The 17991-nt window shown below is 43.5% G+C and overlaps 1 protein-coding gene across 1 annotated transcript in view; it reads left to right on the top strand.

Moving 5' to 3' along the window:
• adcy5 (adenylate cyclase 5) overlaps positions 1-17702 on the top strand; it is a 142308-nt gene extending 124606 nt beyond the window's left edge. Inside the window, exons 13-21 of the mRNA XM_079518770.1 lie at positions 4133-4249; positions 4985-5143; positions 6135-6310; positions 6865-6885; positions 9743-9875; positions 11319-11582; positions 12512-12716; positions 16216-16340; positions 17238-17702. Coding sequence (XP_079374896.1) covers positions 4133-4249; positions 4985-5143; positions 6135-6310; positions 6865-6885; positions 9743-9875; positions 11319-11582; positions 12512-12716; positions 16216-16340; positions 17238-17366 — 1329 coding nt within the window. The 3' untranslated portion in view covers positions 17367-17702. The remainder of the gene's footprint in view (positions 1-4132; positions 4250-4984; positions 5144-6134; positions 6311-6864; positions 6886-9742; positions 9876-11318; positions 11583-12511; positions 12717-16215; positions 16341-17237) is intronic.
• The last annotated feature ends 289 nt before the right edge of the window (positions 17703-17991 follow it).

The following is a 17991-nucleotide window of genomic DNA, read 5'->3' as shown; positions in this document are numbered from 1 at the left end:
ACCTGAGGACGATTCTACAAAAAGGCGTCTAAATCCTCACAGTTTTCTAAAACCCTATGATTCTATGTCAGTGGTGCTCAACCTTTATCATGTCAAGGACCCCCAGAATTAGTAGTATTTGGCTGCAGACCCCCCCATCTGAAAATATGTTGTTCCAGGGACCTCCCCAGAAGCAAAGATTTGAGTTAAAAATGTTCACTCTGTAATAATATATCTTCAAAGATTTGAGGCACATTTTTCACGATTTTTCAAAAATAGCTGAAGTATAACATAATGCTTTAAAACATCAAAATCGGTTCCCGCCCAAAACTAATAAAAGAAGCCAAGTGATTGGACGGATTTAAGAAGCATGTAGAGTGAGACGTTTCAAATTGTTCCCATCGGCAAGCACGTTTAGAACTCTCCCAGTTATTTCATATTGGAAACTTTCTCACCCCAAAAGGATGCTACTGACTCAGACGACGAAACGTAGGGCAACAGGTGGATAAAGTACTCAACTCCAGTCATTGAGTTAAAAAGAATAAAAACTCCCGGTCAAATATTTCTCAGTTTTAATAACGAAGGAGGCTATTCAAAAGTATAAGCTATTAAAAATTCAAATGTACAAGCTCATACAGAAATGTATCGCATCGCACTAGAGCAGCTATTTTCACTATTTTAGAAAAGAACTCAATTGGTTACTTCATAGTATAGCCTACTTTTTGGTCTGTTTGGGACAGAAGTACAACGCTTGTCTTTGAAATGAAGTGCCACATGCCTCACAACGTTCACAACAATGCAACAAAATGTTTGGGAAAAATCTGGACAGATTGTAAACTCATCTTCTGTTATAGTCCCTGGCAGCAAATAGATGGAGGGTCCACAGCCAAAATGAATGTCGATGTGTGGGTCCTTGACGTGAAAATGTTTGAGAACCACTGGTGTAGACGATATTAGCTTCTAAACCTGGAGTCAGAAGCCTCTGATGCAGTGCTGTTTTATTTGTCTGAGAAGGCCTCGTTTATCACGACAACATGACAGCGTGTTGTGTATGAGCAGCACTACAGCTGTACACCTAGGAGGTTGCCATTGATTTTCTTCTTCTCTGCGCGTGCGTGCGTGCGTGCGTGCGTGCGTGCGTGCGTGCGTGCGTGCGTGCGTGCGTGCGTGCAAGGGTAGGACAATTCACTCCCTCCCAATTTTATACAATCTCGAAACCTAGGATGCCGTTTCGATTTATATTGCGATTCTTAATTACATAGCAATTATGCGATTCAATGATTGTTGTGATGCGATATTGCGATTTTATTTGCGATTTTTATAGTAGAACATTTTAATAGAACTAGACCCGTACGTGCCCGTCGTCCACCGGGCTACTTGAGAACGATGCAACTTGGGAACCTAATAATACCCGTTGTCGACTTGTCGTAGCAACCGTCTGTCTGTGTCCCACATGGAGATCTCTGTATCTGCCTGTGTCTGAACTTTCTGAAGAGGGCAAACTGACTGTCTTAACTGTGAAAAGTGGACTGGTTAAGTAATCAACTATTGTCATGTGTGGGGTTGCCATGGCAATCAACTGGCTGAGGCAGATGCTGGAAATTGCACAGGTGAGGGGACTTGGCCTCATTAGGCCCACTGGGAGAGCCTGACCAGAGCCTTTTGTGGTGGTTTCTGGACAACCGTGTGTCCGACCGACTTGATACCGGGCACTGCCCTCCATGCGGGGGGGTGGAACGAGTCGAATTTGAAGTCGGTGGGGCAAACGGTTCTCGAGTTACGTGCATTACAACCGTACACACAAACACACACACACACACACAGACAGAGACGTGGCGCATTTATAGTTAGATATAAACGATATAAACCATGAAAAGTTGAATTATACACTTCAATGCAGCCAGAAAACTAAACAAATATATACGAAACTTTAAAATCGATTAAAACAAAATTGCGATATTTGAGTGAATCGATTCTTTTGATTCCACCACTAGTGCGTGCGTGTGTGTGTGTGTGTGTGTGTGACTGTGTGTGTGTGTGTCTTTCACATCAATGCACCTGGTGAGGTATGCCGGTATACAGCTGGCACATTGACAGACAGTAGTAATTGCCTCACTCGGAGCCGGTGTTTATCTCCGCTATTGGTCTTTGAAGAAAAGCTCTGTTGGTCTGATGATGACGTCAGAGGCCATAAAAAACCCCATGGCAGCCCTTGGGATAACCTTTTAGATTAATTTCCGGTTCTCTCACTCCGCTGGCTCTGACGAGAGGTTGTGAGGGAAATAAGAGATGATAGAAAAAGACCCGGGCAGCCTCCCCCCACTTTAGCGTTGTTATTAGAGTGTTTTATCTGTTGAGTCACCGTTATACATTATGTATGGAAACATTCAGGGCTGTGTTATTTTACATTTTATGTCTTGGTTGAGACTTGGAGGTCAATGCCGTTCGTGGGACCTCTAAGATAGGATTATTTCCATATCGTTGGATGTCAGGGGGAACCTTGTATGTCCAGAACCATTCCTTTTTTATAATCATTTAAATAAAACGAAATATATAGTAAAAACAGCCGAGCTACAAGCTACTAACATGTCGCATCGGGACACATTGTAAGCTTGTAAGATCTGCTATTTTCACTACTTTTGTGTGACACTCTTGTATCATGAAGTAGGTTGTTGATAAAAAAATCACACCCGTGTGAACTGAGTGGTGTAAGGTCTTAAATAGCCTGATCAGCTGTGGTCTGACGTAATGTCTGACGTAATGAAATCACACCCGGTTGAACTGGGTGACCGTAGCAACCATGCTAATTTTTTGGTACGAACAGAAACGTAAACCAACCATGCTAATTTTTTGGTATGAACAGACACGTAAACTAACAAAGCCAGTTGTAGGAGTGGTTTACACCACTCAAAAAGAAAAACATGAAAAGTTAAATATGGAGATATAAGGAGACAACAACGATGTCTTGGTGTTTAAGAAGTCTATACTTGTTGTGTAAAAATGCATAAAACAAAGGATAACAATACATTCTACATGTTACGTGATATCGTCTCACCAATAGGTCCTACAGCGAGGGGCTAAATAGTATTGGCTTAAGTTTGACGTGTGCTCATAAAAATTCAATGTCCAGAGAGTTGTGTCATTTCCGATACGTCAATCCATTTATTCACATACAGTAGAGCCGTCGATAAACTCACTTGATATATAACAGGACATGAACGCCGCCAGCAACAAACAGCATAATAGTGTCACGGTCGAAAACTGTTTGGCTTCACCTATCGCACACCTGCGTGCCATCACCCAACTGAGGGGTAATAATGGTTACCAAGGTAACCACCCACCCTCTGACATGATGTCATTAATTAGCAATTTCACAGCATTCATTTAAATAAACAAAATGGAATGAAATAGGAAGGCAATTTGGCTCCAACACCTCATGTACTGTAGGTACGTGTGTATCAGAGTGTAGAGCAGGAGAGTAGCGACACGCTTTGATCTTGCCGCAAAGCGGGTGCCTATGGGCTATAGTTCCAAACATTGCTCCTATGGCTGGAACTATCCCATAGGGCATGCAAACCTTGCACCTTTGGTATGCAAATTCGGGGGGTGCGTCATTTTAGAGATAGAATGAGCACTTCTGCATTCCATTGTTACAATGGGAGTCAACGCTAGTACTACCGTATACGTATATTACTCTGGTGTGTATATGTTTGTGTGACGCTGTAGTACAATCACGTAGATCTAAATATGGAGATACGAGGTTTTCTCAACCGCAACGGTATAAGGTGTTCGAGTGCCACACCGAGTGCCGTGCTACAATCTGCTATTTTGGTAAAATTCATGAAAATGTGGCCCAAATCTTTGAATATATATTCTTTCAGAGCAAACGTTTTTGGGGGGGTCCCTGGAAAAACACATTTTCAGATGGGGGGGGGGGGGGGGGGGTCCGTGGCCAAATACAGATCATTCTCGGGGTCCTTGGCTTGACATGAAAACGGTTGAGCACCGCTGACATAGAAACATTGGGGTTTTTTCAGAAAACTGATTTAGAAGATATTTCTTTTAGAATGGGCCTCATGTCTAAAATGGGTTAAACTAAGTATAACTCAGGCTTTCTCCCTGCCCATCCTCTACCTTGTCTTGGTGCTGCTAGTTCTTCCCAGCGCCTCTGCAGAGGCTCTCCAAGAGGATAGTCCAGTCCAGGCTCCACAGCACCCTGGTCGGTGTCTTCACCATCCTCGTCGTCTTTCTCTCAGCTTTCGTCAACATGGTGAGTCAAACCCAGTCAATCTGCCAGACACCCGCGATTTCTCGGGATTCGCGCTTGCAAACCTCCTTTGCCAATAACGATAAATCTCGGGTTTTGTTTAAAGTCATTTAATCCAGAATTAATAGTATTTTATTGACCTAAAAATATATTTTTATCATTTTCCCAAAAAAATGAACATTTTGGAGTTAGGTGGTCTCTTCCCGACTTTTATTTATTTTTAGGTTTTATGACCTCAATTACGCCCTGCACAACCTGAACTTCATTCAGTGGATTTTCTGTGTGTTCTGAAGCCTTTTGAGCTGCAATGAAAACAGGCAAAATCCCTCAACAGTGACATCTGCTGGCAAATTATTGTTATGTCATTGTTATGGATTTGTGGACTGTTACATCACAGTCCACAGGCAAATCAGAGCACTTGTTTGAGCCAGAAAAACCCCCAGACCACAGAAAATCTATTGAATGTTAAAAGTTCAGTTTTTTGGGAGGTGCAATTGAGCTCAGAAAACCTAAAAACAAAAAAAGAATGAGCTAAAAAAAATTACAAAAACTTTATTTTATGTCACCAGACCTTTAAAATCTTGGTGTTTTGCCAATTATTTGGGGGCCCTTTCGCAATATCCTCACATCCTGCAGGTTTGACCATCACTGCTCTACAGACACAGTACAATCCTCAATTGTTCCTCTTCCACTTCTCCTCTCTCTCCTTCTCCTCTTACTTTGACCCGCCGCTTATAGTTCACCTGTAGCACCCGCGACCTGCGGAGCTGCATCGGCTCTCGCCTCAACATCAGCCGCTACAGTGTGAACGCCTGCCACGCCCACCTCCTCAACTACACCCTGGAGTCCCAGCGCAGTATCTGTGGAGACACCTGGCCCGCCTGCACCTTTCCTGAGGTAAGATACAGTGTCTGTGGAGACACCTGGCCCGCCTGCACCTTTCCTGAGGTAAGATATAGTGTCTGTGGAGACACCTGGCCCGCCTGCACCTTTCCTGAGGTAAGATATAGTGTCTGTGGAGACACCTGGCCCGCCTGCACCTTTCCTGAGGTAAGATATAGTGTCTGTGGAGACACCTGGCTGCCTGCACCTTTCCTGAGGTAAGATATACTACAGAACAGTGACTGTGGAGACACCTGGCCCGCCTGCACCTTTCCTGAGGTAAGATATACTACAGAACAGTGTCTGTGGAGACACCTGGCCCGCCTGCACCTTTCCTGAGGTAAGATACAGTGTCTGTGGAGACACCTGGCCCGCCTGCACCTTTCCTGAGGTAAGATATACTACAGAACAGTGTCTGTGGAGACACCTGGCCCGCCTGCACCTTTCCTGAGGTAAGATATACTACAGAACATTGTCTGTGGAGACACCTGGCCCGCCTGCACCTTTCCTGAGGTAAGACACAGTGTCCCTGCACACTGCTGCGTTCTTTTGGATTTTTAGCTGCATAGTAAATGTAGTTAAAGTACTAAAAGTAAAAGTACTCATTGTGCAGAATGTGCCATGTGTTCACATGTGTACAAAATCTATTGAAAATAGCCGATCTACAAGCTCACAATGCGCATTGTGAGCTTGTAGATCGGCTATTTTCAAATGGCCGAAATGTATAGGGGTTGAAGTGGTTAGTGTATGTTTTCTAATCAAAATTAAAATCTCCAAAGTAACTAGTAACTAAAGTTTTCAAATAATTGTAGTGAAGTAAAAGTACAAATTTTGGCTCTGAGATGTAGTGGAGTTGAAGTAAAAGTACTGGAAATTGGAAATGCTTAAGTAAAGTACAAATACCTCAAAATTGTACTTAAGTACAGTACTTAAGTAAAAGTACTTAGTTACTTTCCACCAAGACTAAAGACCTTTCCTCCCCCGTCTCTGTCTGTCTTTCCGGCAGTACTTCTCGTCGTGCGTGGTGCTCAGTCTGCTGGCGTGCTCAGCCTTCCTGCAGGTCAGCAGCATCGGCAAGCTGTTCCTCATGCTCTTCATCGAGCTGCTCTACCTCCTCATCCTGGAGGTGCCCGAGGTCAACCTCTTCGACAACCAGGACCTGTTGATCATGGCCAACGCCATGTAAGTTGCTTCTGACGTCGACAAAAAAATCTTCTAAATCCTGACAGTTTTCTGAAATACCTATGTTTCTATGTCAGTGGTGCTCAATATTTCATGACAAGGACCCCAAAAATTATATGTAATTGGCCGCCGACCCCCCATTTGAAAATATGTTGTTCCAGGGACCTCCCCCAGAAGCAAAGATTTGAGTAAAAAAACATTCGCTCTGAAAGAATATATATTCAAAGATTTGAGACATGTTTTCACAGGGGTTTTTCAAAAATAGCAGACCTACAAGCTCGTAGTGCCGCGCTATGAGCTTGTAGATCTGCTATTTTTCAATAGCTAAATTATAACATAATGTTTAAAACACCAAAAGGGGTTCCCGCCCAGAATGGGTTAACCCATTTAGACCATGTACCATGCATGTTTGCTGCAGTGTGCATAATATCTGTGACACTAGGTAGTAGGTACCGCATATATTGTGCATGATATTTTAAGTAACTCCATATACCGTGGCGTACACGTGCTTTATTAACCCTGTTTTAAGACCCTCTCTGTTCTTCTCCCCACAGTGACTCATTCAATGGAACAAGGTGAGACTGATGATAAACTGTATATATGTGTCTGGAGAAAGCTAATAGCCAATCTAATGGAACTATAGATAGTTCCGGTGGTCCTGGACTGCACCAACACAGAGTAAACTAGAAAAAGTGCCCTTCTGAGCACAGGTCTCCACCAGGAGGATAGGAGTGTGTGTGTGATGCTTGGTCTGTTGTAGCGCCACCATGAGGCTGATTTGAAAACTGTCAAGTGGCATTTCTTCCAAAGCCTAGTGGGAATATGCATGCACAGTTTCACCACAATCAGACGCTGCGTTGAATAGTTGGGCGATTTGTACAAAACGGGTACAAAGCGGGCTACTCCTGAAAAGTTTAGAAGCCAATCGGAGCCAATGAGGGTGGATTATGAGAAATCAAACAAACCAGTCTTGATCACATGACTATGGAGAGCATGTGTACCGATTTGCGTGAAATTTGGATCAAATCTGAAGGAGTAATATTAGAAAAAGTGTTTTACATATGTCGGCCTCCTGGTGGCGCTATAAAGAGCAGATGTGAAAAATTCCAGGCAAAGGTTTTTCTTTGGCCTCTAGAGAGTTGGCATACAAAGTTATCCACAGATCCGTGCAGTTAGAGGTAAAACACTTTTCGGCCAGTTATAGCGCCACCATGAGGCTGAGTTGAAAATGTTCATGTGGCATTTCTTACTCGGCCTAGTGGGAATGTGCGTGCACAATTTCACGGAAATCACACGATGTGTTCATGATTTGCAGCATTTTGTTTGAAACTGAGCACTCCTGCGAACTTTGGAAGCCAATCTTAGCCAATCAGGATGGAGTATGAGAAATCTGAAAGACCCGTTTCGTTGAATGGCTCTAGAGAGACTGTGTACCAATTTGCGTGATGTTTGGACAAAATCTGTAGGTGTACTGTCCAAAAACTTGTTTTGCACAAAGCGGCCTCCTGGTGGCGCTATAACAGGCCATTACTATTCATGGTGAACCGATCAACCAGGTATGTTCGTACAAAATACCTAGGAGTAGTATTAAATAGACCATCTGCTCAGATGTTCAGAAAGATCAGATTGTGTTTAAGAAAACAGAGCAAAGAACTTACTTCCTTCGCCGCCTAAGATCCTTCGGTGCTATAGTAGACGGATTCTTCTTTTGTTCTTCACCTCTGTTATTATGAGTGTTCTTCAGTACTGTAGTACCACCTGGTATGGATGTTTGTCTGCAGCCCTAAAGTCACAACTGCTGCAACAACTGAACATTTGTTCAAAGATTGTTGGACAACCACTTCAGAGACTCTATATACATCCACGTATGATAACAGCATCCTAAGGTTAGCAAGGAATATCACCTCAAACTCTAGCCATGTGTTGTATGGAGAATATAGGTTGCTACCTTCGGGAAGGAGATATAATATAATAATAAACCTTTATTTACTGTATATAGCACCTTTCAAAACGAGGTTACAAAGTGCTTTACAAAGAATAAGAACAAATGCAGTGCACACCATAAACAACAGTTTACAATAATAAAAATAAAGAACAGGCAATGTACAGAAATGCAGTAGGACAGTAGAACAATAAGCAATGTTTAGAAACGTATTAGGCGTTAAAAGCAGCTTTATAAAAGTGAGTTTTCAGGAGGGATTTGAAGCGGGGGACGGATTCTGCGAGCCTTATCTCGAGGGGGAGAGCGTTCCAAAGAGTTGGGGCTCTGAGGGCAAAGGCCCGGTCACCTTTTGTTTTCAACTTAGAAGTTGGTATTTCTAAGAGCGCCTTGTCTGAGGACCTTAAGGTGCGCTGTGGGACATAAGGCTTGAGTAGGTCAGAAATGTAGGATGGGGCCAGATCAGAGATGGCCAACTCTAAAAGTCATTTAGTGTCCCAGCATATAATAAGGTCAGACTAAAGAGGTCCTTCAATGTCCACCAGTCGACTTTGAGGCTTAATCAGGAGTTGTAGTAGCCATGGGGTAATCTAAGCGGTGGACATTGCTCTTGTCTTCATGTTGTAACGGTTACTCTGTTTTGGGGTGCCAGTTATGCAAATGCCTAACACAATTTTAGTCCAGTTTGGACAAAACTAAAGTCAACCTTACAAAGGTACTGTACTACAGTAAGTGTAAATTATTAGACATTAGCACCGTCTGATTAAGCTAACTTCCTCATTACACAATTAGAGCTAATGTCCTGCTAACGACACGCAGCCTGGTAATTAACAACACGAGTCGGCATTTATCGGGTGTCTTGATGATAACTGGTGTCTCAACCAGCTGGTTCCTATCTCTCCGCTCCTATCAAATAATAAAACAATACAAATGCCCCAAAAAATGATAATTTTAAATGATTTAGTGGGTGTCTTCTTATCGCTAACCTTGGTATTGCTGGAGAATAAAATAATGGAAGCTTATTTTTCATATCGTTGCTGCCAGGGCAGAAACCAGACACTTTTTTCCCTTTTTTATAAAAAATCAGTGCTATTGAGTACCCTTTACTCAGTTAACTGTACGTCTGTGTGGGTTTTATAGTATTGAAAAAGCTACTAAACCTCTCCACATTAATGGTCAAAACCTGTGATGATAATATGAGGACACATTCAAATATCTAACAATGTATAAAGTCACTGTACCAACTTTGATGAGGTAGTATTGTGGTGTTCTAAAAACATTATTTTATATACATGTGTATATATATGTATTTCCTGAAAAGTTCATATTTTGTGTGTTTGTGTGTGTGTGTGTGTGTGTGTGTGTGTGTGTGTGTGTGTGTGTGTGTGTGCGTGCGTGCGTGTTTGTGTGCGCGTGTGTGTGTGTGTGCGTGTGTGTGTGTGTGTGTGCGTGTGCCTGTGCGCATGCCACGTGGGCGGGTGATATGAACTCAGCTGTGAGGTGGACTCCAAGGTGTCCCTAAAGATCATGACTCCAGTGGTCATCACGGTGTTTGTCCTGGCCCTATATCTTCACGCCCAGCAGGTGGAGTCCACAGCCCGGCTGGACTTTCTCTGGAAGTTGCAGGTGTGTGTGTGTGTACAGTACACTGTACAGTACACACAGTATGTACATGCACGCATGCATTGCACATGTATTCCTTAGTTCAGGGGTTCTCAACCCGTGGGTCGCGACCCATCGGGGGGTCGCCAAATTATTTTAGGGGGTCCCCAAATTATTTTCAAAAAAAAAAGTTTAAAAAAAATATATATATTTTCACGATTTTTCAAAAATAGCAGACCTACAAGCTCGTAGCGCGCCACTCGGTGGCGCGCTATGAGCTTGTAGATCTGCTATTTTTCAATAGCTAAATTACAACATAATGCTTAAAACACCAAAAGGGGTTCCCGCCCAAAATGGGTTAAGGTTATTGTAGCAGTCAATTTATATTGGGGGTCGGGAGGGGGCGGGGCGGGGGTCCCGAGACATTGCCAAAGCATTTCCAGGGGTCCCCGGCCAAAAACGTTGAGAACCCCTGCCTTAGTTCATCACTGCCTCTAGCTTCTAAGGTGCAGCAGTGCTCTTGTACGTGTGTGCGCGTGCGTGTGCGTGCGCACACAAACCCTTTTTTGTTATAGGATCTAATAACCTTTCATTAAAAGTGACAGCCTTTCTATTCTCCGGGCTTCACTTTTAAGTACATCTCAATGGATTCCTGACTACAAAAAGTCGAAAGATTGCCTCTCAACAATTATACCACATTTATGTAATTAACATATCAATCTTCTCAGTACAACTTTGAGATGCTTTTACAAAGAAAACATTTTTAGTGCTTTCCCCACCCACTGCCAATGGTGGAAAGTAACTAAGTACATTTACTTAAGTACTGTACTTAAGTACAATTTTGAGGTATTTGTACTTTACTTGAGTATTTCCAATTTCCAATACTTTTACTTCTACTCCACTACATCTTAGAGCCAAAATTTGTACTTTTACTCCACTACAATTATTTGAAAACTTTAGTTACTAGTTACTTTGCAGATTTAAATGTTGATTAGAAAATATACATTAACCACTTCAACCCGATACATTTCGGCCATTTGAAAATAGCCTATCTATTATTTTCAATAGATTTTGTACACATTTTTAACTTGTGAAATGGCACATTCTGCACAATGAGTACTTTTACTTTTAGTACTTAAGTACATTTTGATGCAGATACTTTTGTACTTTTACTCAAGTACATTTTCAATTCCGTACTTTTACTTGTAACTAAGTAGTTCTAAATTGCAGTATTGGTACTTTTACTTAAGTAAAACAATTGAGTACTTTTTCCACCACTGCTTGCCACACACCCACCCACCAACCTTGCCACCCACCCACCCACCAACCTTGCCACCCACCCACCCACCAACCTTGCCACCCACCCACCCACCAACCTTGCCACCCACCCACCCACCAACCTTGCCACCCACCCACCCACCAACCTTGACACCCACCCACCCACCAACCTTGCCACCCACCACCCAGGCCACGGAGGAGAAGGAGGAGATGGAGGAGCTCCAGGCGTACAACCGCCGGCTGCTCCACAACATCCTGCCCAAGGACGTGGCGGCGCACTTCCTGCAGCGCGAGCGGCGCAACGACGAGCTGTACTACCAGTCGTGCGAGTGCGTGGCGGTCATGTTCGCCTCCATCAGCAACTTCTCAGAGTTCTACGTGGAGCTGGAGGCCAACAACGAGGGCGTGGAGTGCCTCCGGCTGCTCAACGAGATCATCGCCGACTTCGACGAGGTGAGAGAAACGGACGGGCTAGTGTTGATTTCGTCGACTAAAAAGTAAAGACGAAAAATGTTCGTCGACTACCTTTTCCACTGACGAAAACTAAATGGAAACTAAATAAAAGCTAAGCTATGATGACTAAAACTAAGACTAAATATACTTGTTCGTCAACAGATAAAACGAGACTAAAATAAGTCATTTCCCAATTAGTTGCATGCTGAAAATAGCCGATCTACAAGCTCACAACGTGTCGCGCTGTGACGCGTTGTGGGCTTGTAGATCGGCTATTTTCAGCAAGTGAAAAAAACACTCATTACGACGGCATCAAAATACATTTTGTTCGACTAAATCACCTGTAGATTTAGTCGACTAAAATCTTATGATATTTAGTCGACTAAAATCTTATGATATTTAGTCGACTAAAACTAGACTAACGCTAAAACATTCCAGGTGACTAAAATGTGACGAAAACCAAATTAAAACTATTCAAGAGACTATGACTAAAACTAAAAGCAAAATTTGCGATCTACAAGCTCATAGCGCGCCACCGAGTGGCGCGCTACGAGCTTGTAGGTCTGCTATTTTTGAAAAATCGAAGAACGACTGACATAGAAACATAGCTTTTTCAGAAAACTGTCAAGATGTAGAAGACATTTTTAGAATCTGATCTCAGGTTAAAATGGGTTAAGCATGTTACAGTACACTTTAGCTATTGAAAAATAGCTAACATATTTTCAGATGGGGGTCAGCGGCCTATTACATATAATCTTGGGGGTCCTTGACATGAAAATGTTTGAGAACGACATGAGGATTTTCAGAAAACTGTCAGGATTTAGAAGACATTTGTAGAATCGTTCTCAGGTCGAAATGGGTTAATATTTAGGCCTGCGCCGTGTGTGTCCTCACAATATGTGTCCCCCCCCCCCCCCCCCCCCCATTAGATCATCAGCGAGGACCAGTTCCGGCAGCTGGAGAAGATCAAGACCATCGGCTCCACCTACATGGCCGCCTCGGGCCTCAACGACTCCACGTACGACAAGGCCGGCCGCACGCACATCCGCGCCCTGGCCGACTACGCCATGAGGCTGATGGACCAGATGAAGTACATCAACGAGCACTCCTTCAACAACTTCAAGATGAAGATAGGTGAGCGGTGAAACTCTTATGTATCAGCAACAGAAACATGAATTGATTGATCTATCTATCTATCTATCGATCTATCTATCTGCATAAAAATCTAAACATTTATTATATAGTCAGTGGTTCCAAAAGTTTTTCATGTCAAGGACCCCCAAATTGACATTTATTCTCATGGAAACCATTAATTTAAGTGAGAATCTAATCTTTTCAAGCTTACGCCAGGGCTCCACCGGACGCGTTGCGTCTCCGTCGCGTGCGTCAAAAAACGCAAAACATTTTTAAATGCACGCATCGCGTCTCCGTCAACGCAACGCAACGCGGGCAGTGGAGCCACCCTTCATTGATTAAAAAGGGAACATTCCCTGACGGTGACGGAGACGCGACGCTGACGCGCCCGGTGGAGCCCTAGCGTTATAAGGTAGAATAGCACATCCTTTATCCATCCGTTGTGTGTAGGTGGAGAAACCTGTTTCTATTTGAGGAGTAGAAGACGTCTGGCTTTGATTGATTGATTGATTGAAATATTTATTAACAGTTTGCAGAATTACAGTACATTTCAAGCACAAACTCAATACAAAGGCTGTTAACTGTGAGTGGACGACCCAATTAAGCATTACACTTGTTTACAAGAGGGTCCACCATGTTCAATTCATCAAAACATTTAGAGACGTACAAATAGACACTTCTATATAGACAAAGAACCGAACAGGAATTCATCATAATGGAGGTAAAAAGGGAAAATAAACATATACAGTGAGGGGAAAAGGGGGGGGTGGGGGCTGGTGGGGGATTCAGATTTTACGGTGGCCAGTTTCGAATTGCAGCCATCCGTAGGTGCCCTTTGAGAGCGGTTTTGAAGGAGTCAAGGGATTTGCATGTCTTAATGACTGTTGGTAGGGCGTTCCACATTTTGGTGGCATAGGAGCGAAAAGAATTTAGTCCCTTGTTTGTGCCGAATCTGGGTTGTACATGGTTCGTTGCACTCCCTCTGGTGTTGTGGGTGTGGACTTCGTTAACATTAAGGAAGTATCTAGACAGGTACAAAGGTATCTTGGTGGTGTATCGAATCTTGTGGACCAGACCCATTGCAAGATGCTGTACTAAGCCATTCCAGCCTGTCAAAGTGGGCAGGGGTGAGGTGGGTTCGGGGGGTGAGGCCAAGTAGGAGCCTGACCAGTTTGTTTTGGGAAGTCTGGAGCCTAGTTTTAAGGGCCTTTGAGGTGCTGTGGTACCAGGAGGTGCATGCATAGTCAAAGAAACCTTGTACGAGGGCTCCTGTTAAGGTCTTCAAGGTGTTTTTGTTGACCAGTGAGGAGATCCTGTAAAGGAATCTTGTTCTTTGGTTGACTTTTTTGATTACGTTGGTGGCCATTTTATCACCGGAAAGATTAGCCTCCAGGATGGAACCTAGGTAGGTCATTTCATCTTTACGTGTGATAACATTGTCACCCACTCTAACCAAGAAGCCATTTGCCTTGCTGAGATTACTATTAGAGCCAAAGAGAATGGATTCAGTTTTTCCCAGGTGTAAAGATAGCTTGTTATCAGCGAGCCAGGTGCAGATTCTACCGAGTTCAGAGCTGAGGGCCTTTTCAACCTGCAGTTTGTTCCTGTCCGAGACTAGCAGTGCCGAGTCATCTGCGAACAGGAACAAGTTGCAGTCACAAGCTGAAGTCATGTCGTTAACATAGGAACAGTAAAGCCCCTAGTATGCTTCCTTGTGGAACGCCACAGCTCACTGGGAGGGGGGGGGGACAGTGTTCCATTCACCTCCACCATCTGTTTTCTCCCCTCCAGGTAGGATTGCATCCAGCTCACTGATGTGCTATCGAAACCAATTGCTTTAAGCTTGTTAACCAGTATGGAGTGGTTCACGGTGTCAAAGGCTAAAAGAGAAGTAAAGGAGATTATTCTCTTAAAGTATGGAGGAATATTAGTCCCTGGGGGAACACCAAATAGGGCCGTTAGTGGGTTGGGTGGGATGGATGGATACACCCAATATATCAGAGTAGGATTTAAAATAAATGTATCTGTTCAGGAATCCACTAACCATGGGGCATGACCGAAACATTATGTGACAGGCCAGCAGCGGGTTGTCACTCTACATCACATGCATCACTAATATCTGGACATATCTGTGCTAGTCTTGCGTTAGTGTAATGAACCTTGAAGAATGATCTTACTTTGGATGAGACGTGTGATGAGACGAGATGTCTAGCACAGATTGAGGAACTGTGAACTATAGACTCAAAGCGGGTCTTCCATGTCGCATCGGGGCAATTTCTAACCCCAGGTCCCAGAAACCCAGTTTCTGGGTTTATTGAATTAAGTTAATTATATTTTGTTGAAATTCCCTTTCATGACGACGCCAGGCCCAGGAAATGATTCCCAATGCATTTTTCCCATAGACATTTCAAAAAGTATTTATTTAAAGACGGTTACGCCGCGGACAAAGCCAACTCGAGTTGTGACAAATCATGACAATAAACACAATATTTTGGACCAAACAAATAATTACAATGAAGAAAATCAACAAAAAAAGTGTTATAACCTGCCGTTTGTTTCTTCTTTCTAATTCTTTGTTTGTTCCCCAAAATGTTTTGTTTGTCATGATTTGTCACAACTCGAGTTGGCTTTGTACGAGGCTTAAAAGGTCTTTAAAATAAATACTTTTTGAAAAGTCTATGAGGGAAATGAACGGGGAATCTCTATTAGGGTTCAGGGAAAGTATAGAGTCCCACTGCAGAATGGCTGGGTTATATGGATTTGGGGGGCTCTCACAAATTTTGCTCACATTTTTTGCGAGGGCCATGGGGGCTCAATTTGTTTCTTAACCTTCATAGATTATATAAATCCACTGATAAACGGACCTTCGGCTCTCTGCGCGGTCACAGAAGTATCATAAATGACCTCAACTACATGCCTGTTCTTTCAGACAGCGCTCTAGTGAAGTGTCCCCCCCCCCCGCCTCTTTTATTGAACTGTATTGAGAGGATGGCCCCTTGAGATGCAGCATCTCGTTTTAGAGGGGGTTCTATACATACAAATACAACATTACAGCAGTGCAAGTACACAGTACGACTGTGGCTCAGGAGGTAGAGCAGGTCGTCCAATGATCCATGGGTCGGCGGTTCGAATCCCGGCTCCTCCTGTCTACATGTCGAAGTGTCCTTGGGCAAGACACTGAACCCCAAATTGCTCCCGATGTGCTGGTTGGTACCTTTCATGGCTTCTGCCGCAATCGGTGTATGAATGTGCGTGTGTGAATGGGTGAATGTAATGCACAATCTATGTAAAGCGCCTTGGATAAAGGCGCTATATAAATGCACCATTTACCATTTACCATTTACAGTACTAAAGACACATAGGTGCAACATGACATACAGTACAAATACACAGGACATACACATACAGGTACAGTTAGCTTGCTCCCCTTCTCCCACCCCTGACCCCCGACTTGTTAAATAATAGAGAAAAACAGTTCTATAACCTGTGTCTTCTACAGGTCTGAACATCGGCCCGGTGGTGGCTGGTGTGATCGGAGCCCGGAAACCTCAGTACGACATCTGGGGCAACACGGTCAACGTGGCCAGCCGCATGGACAGCACTGGTGTACCGGAGAGGATCCAGGTGAGAGAAGGTCTTAGCTTGGACTTGGAGAGGAGAAATGGATTTATGCATGTACATATTCCTATGTAAAACTTTTTTTTTGAGTGGTGCAACCACTCCTATAGCCTCGGAAACCCAGACGTTTTTATTTCCAGGGAGAAAAAAAAAAGTCTGGGGGCCGAGTCCACTTGAATTCAGCATACAGTAGGGCAAACGTCGCTGTGTGTGACCATCTTGAACTGTGACACTGTCTGGAGATTTGACCCCAAATTGTGTAATCCCCAATACATACATAATTTTGGTTGAGAATGATGTGTGTTGAAGACAGCAGTGGTCATTTTAACCACCCTATTTTATACATTGGCTGTTTAAAAATAGCCAAACTACAAGCTCACTACAAGCTCACTGCCCCCTATTTTTAAATTAAGTTGAAAGATTTAGCTTCTTTTAAAATGATTATTATTTTTTCCCCGCATATTAATGACATGCCAAAATAGAGACGCCATGTTTAAAGTGTTAAATCTCTGGATGTGTTTTATCTAATAGCACACGGTGCTCTCTTTAAAGGTTTCATGACATTAATTTTCATTTATTTTTCGTTTTTCTTTTACGTTTTATGACCTCAATTACATCCAAAAAACCTGAACTTTGAACATTCAGTAGATTTTACTGTGTTCTGGAGCTTTCTCTGGGGTTTGGAAGTCTTTCTGTGCTGCAATGAAAACAGGCAAAACAGTGAAAACAGTGACATCTGCTGGCAAATCCCATTGATATATATATGGGATTTTCTGTCTCTTACATCACAAACAGCAGGAAACTGGGTGCAATTGAGCTCAGAAAACCTAAAAAATAATAAGAAAAATTACATTTATTTTTTTGTCAAAATCCCTTTAACCATGTCCTTCCCCTCTGCTCTAGGTCACCACGGACCTGTACCAGGTACTGAGTTCCTACAACTACACACTGGAGTACAGAGGTATGGTCACGGTCAAGGGCAAAGGAGAGATGATGACCTATTTCCTCACCGGAGGACCTCCCAGCAGTTAACAGCCGCTAAGAGACGCACAACAAACCCTGGGGGGGGGAAGGAGGTGGCTTGAAACACAACGTGGCAAGTCAACAAAGCCGTTTGTCACGACAAGCAGGCTCAGGGAACTGTAAATCGCTCTTGTGTTGGGGCCGAGACCGAACCTCACGTAGTCCCACACCAAGCCCCTACATAATGTGGCTCCAGCCAACGCCAAATGTCCGGAATGGACAAGACAGGAATGGCGCCCGACCCCCTGCCTGGCTCGGCTCTGAATAGAGAACTACTCGGTGGGGGGGGGGGGCCTGGGTATGGGCCAGAGATTTAAGGTGACCAAAGACGTCCAATCAGACAGTTTTGTCAAGGAATGTCCTTATAAGGACGCGAAGGAGCCCCGCTTGGAGTCGGTCTTCTCGCAAAGTTCTCTGACGAGTCTAGAACTTTCAACTGAAGGATCCACGTGTTGAACAAAACCCGCATGAGGACAATGATTACTTTCTCTTCCTCTCTCTTCTGTTTCTCTGGCAGTATATACACACACATAAAGATAACGCACTGTTTTATCTGTGTGTGTGTATAGCATAATATTATGTAAAACCTGTGCGCTGTTTGAGTGATACAGATACATCGCGATGGATGACGCGA

Source organism: Electrona antarctica (assembly GCF_951216825.1).
Source record: "Electrona antarctica genome assembly, chromosome: 13".
Taxonomy (NCBI): domain Eukaryota; kingdom Metazoa; phylum Chordata; class Actinopteri; order Myctophiformes; family Myctophidae; genus Electrona; species Electrona antarctica.
This window is presented reverse-complemented; position numbering and strand designations above follow the sequence as displayed.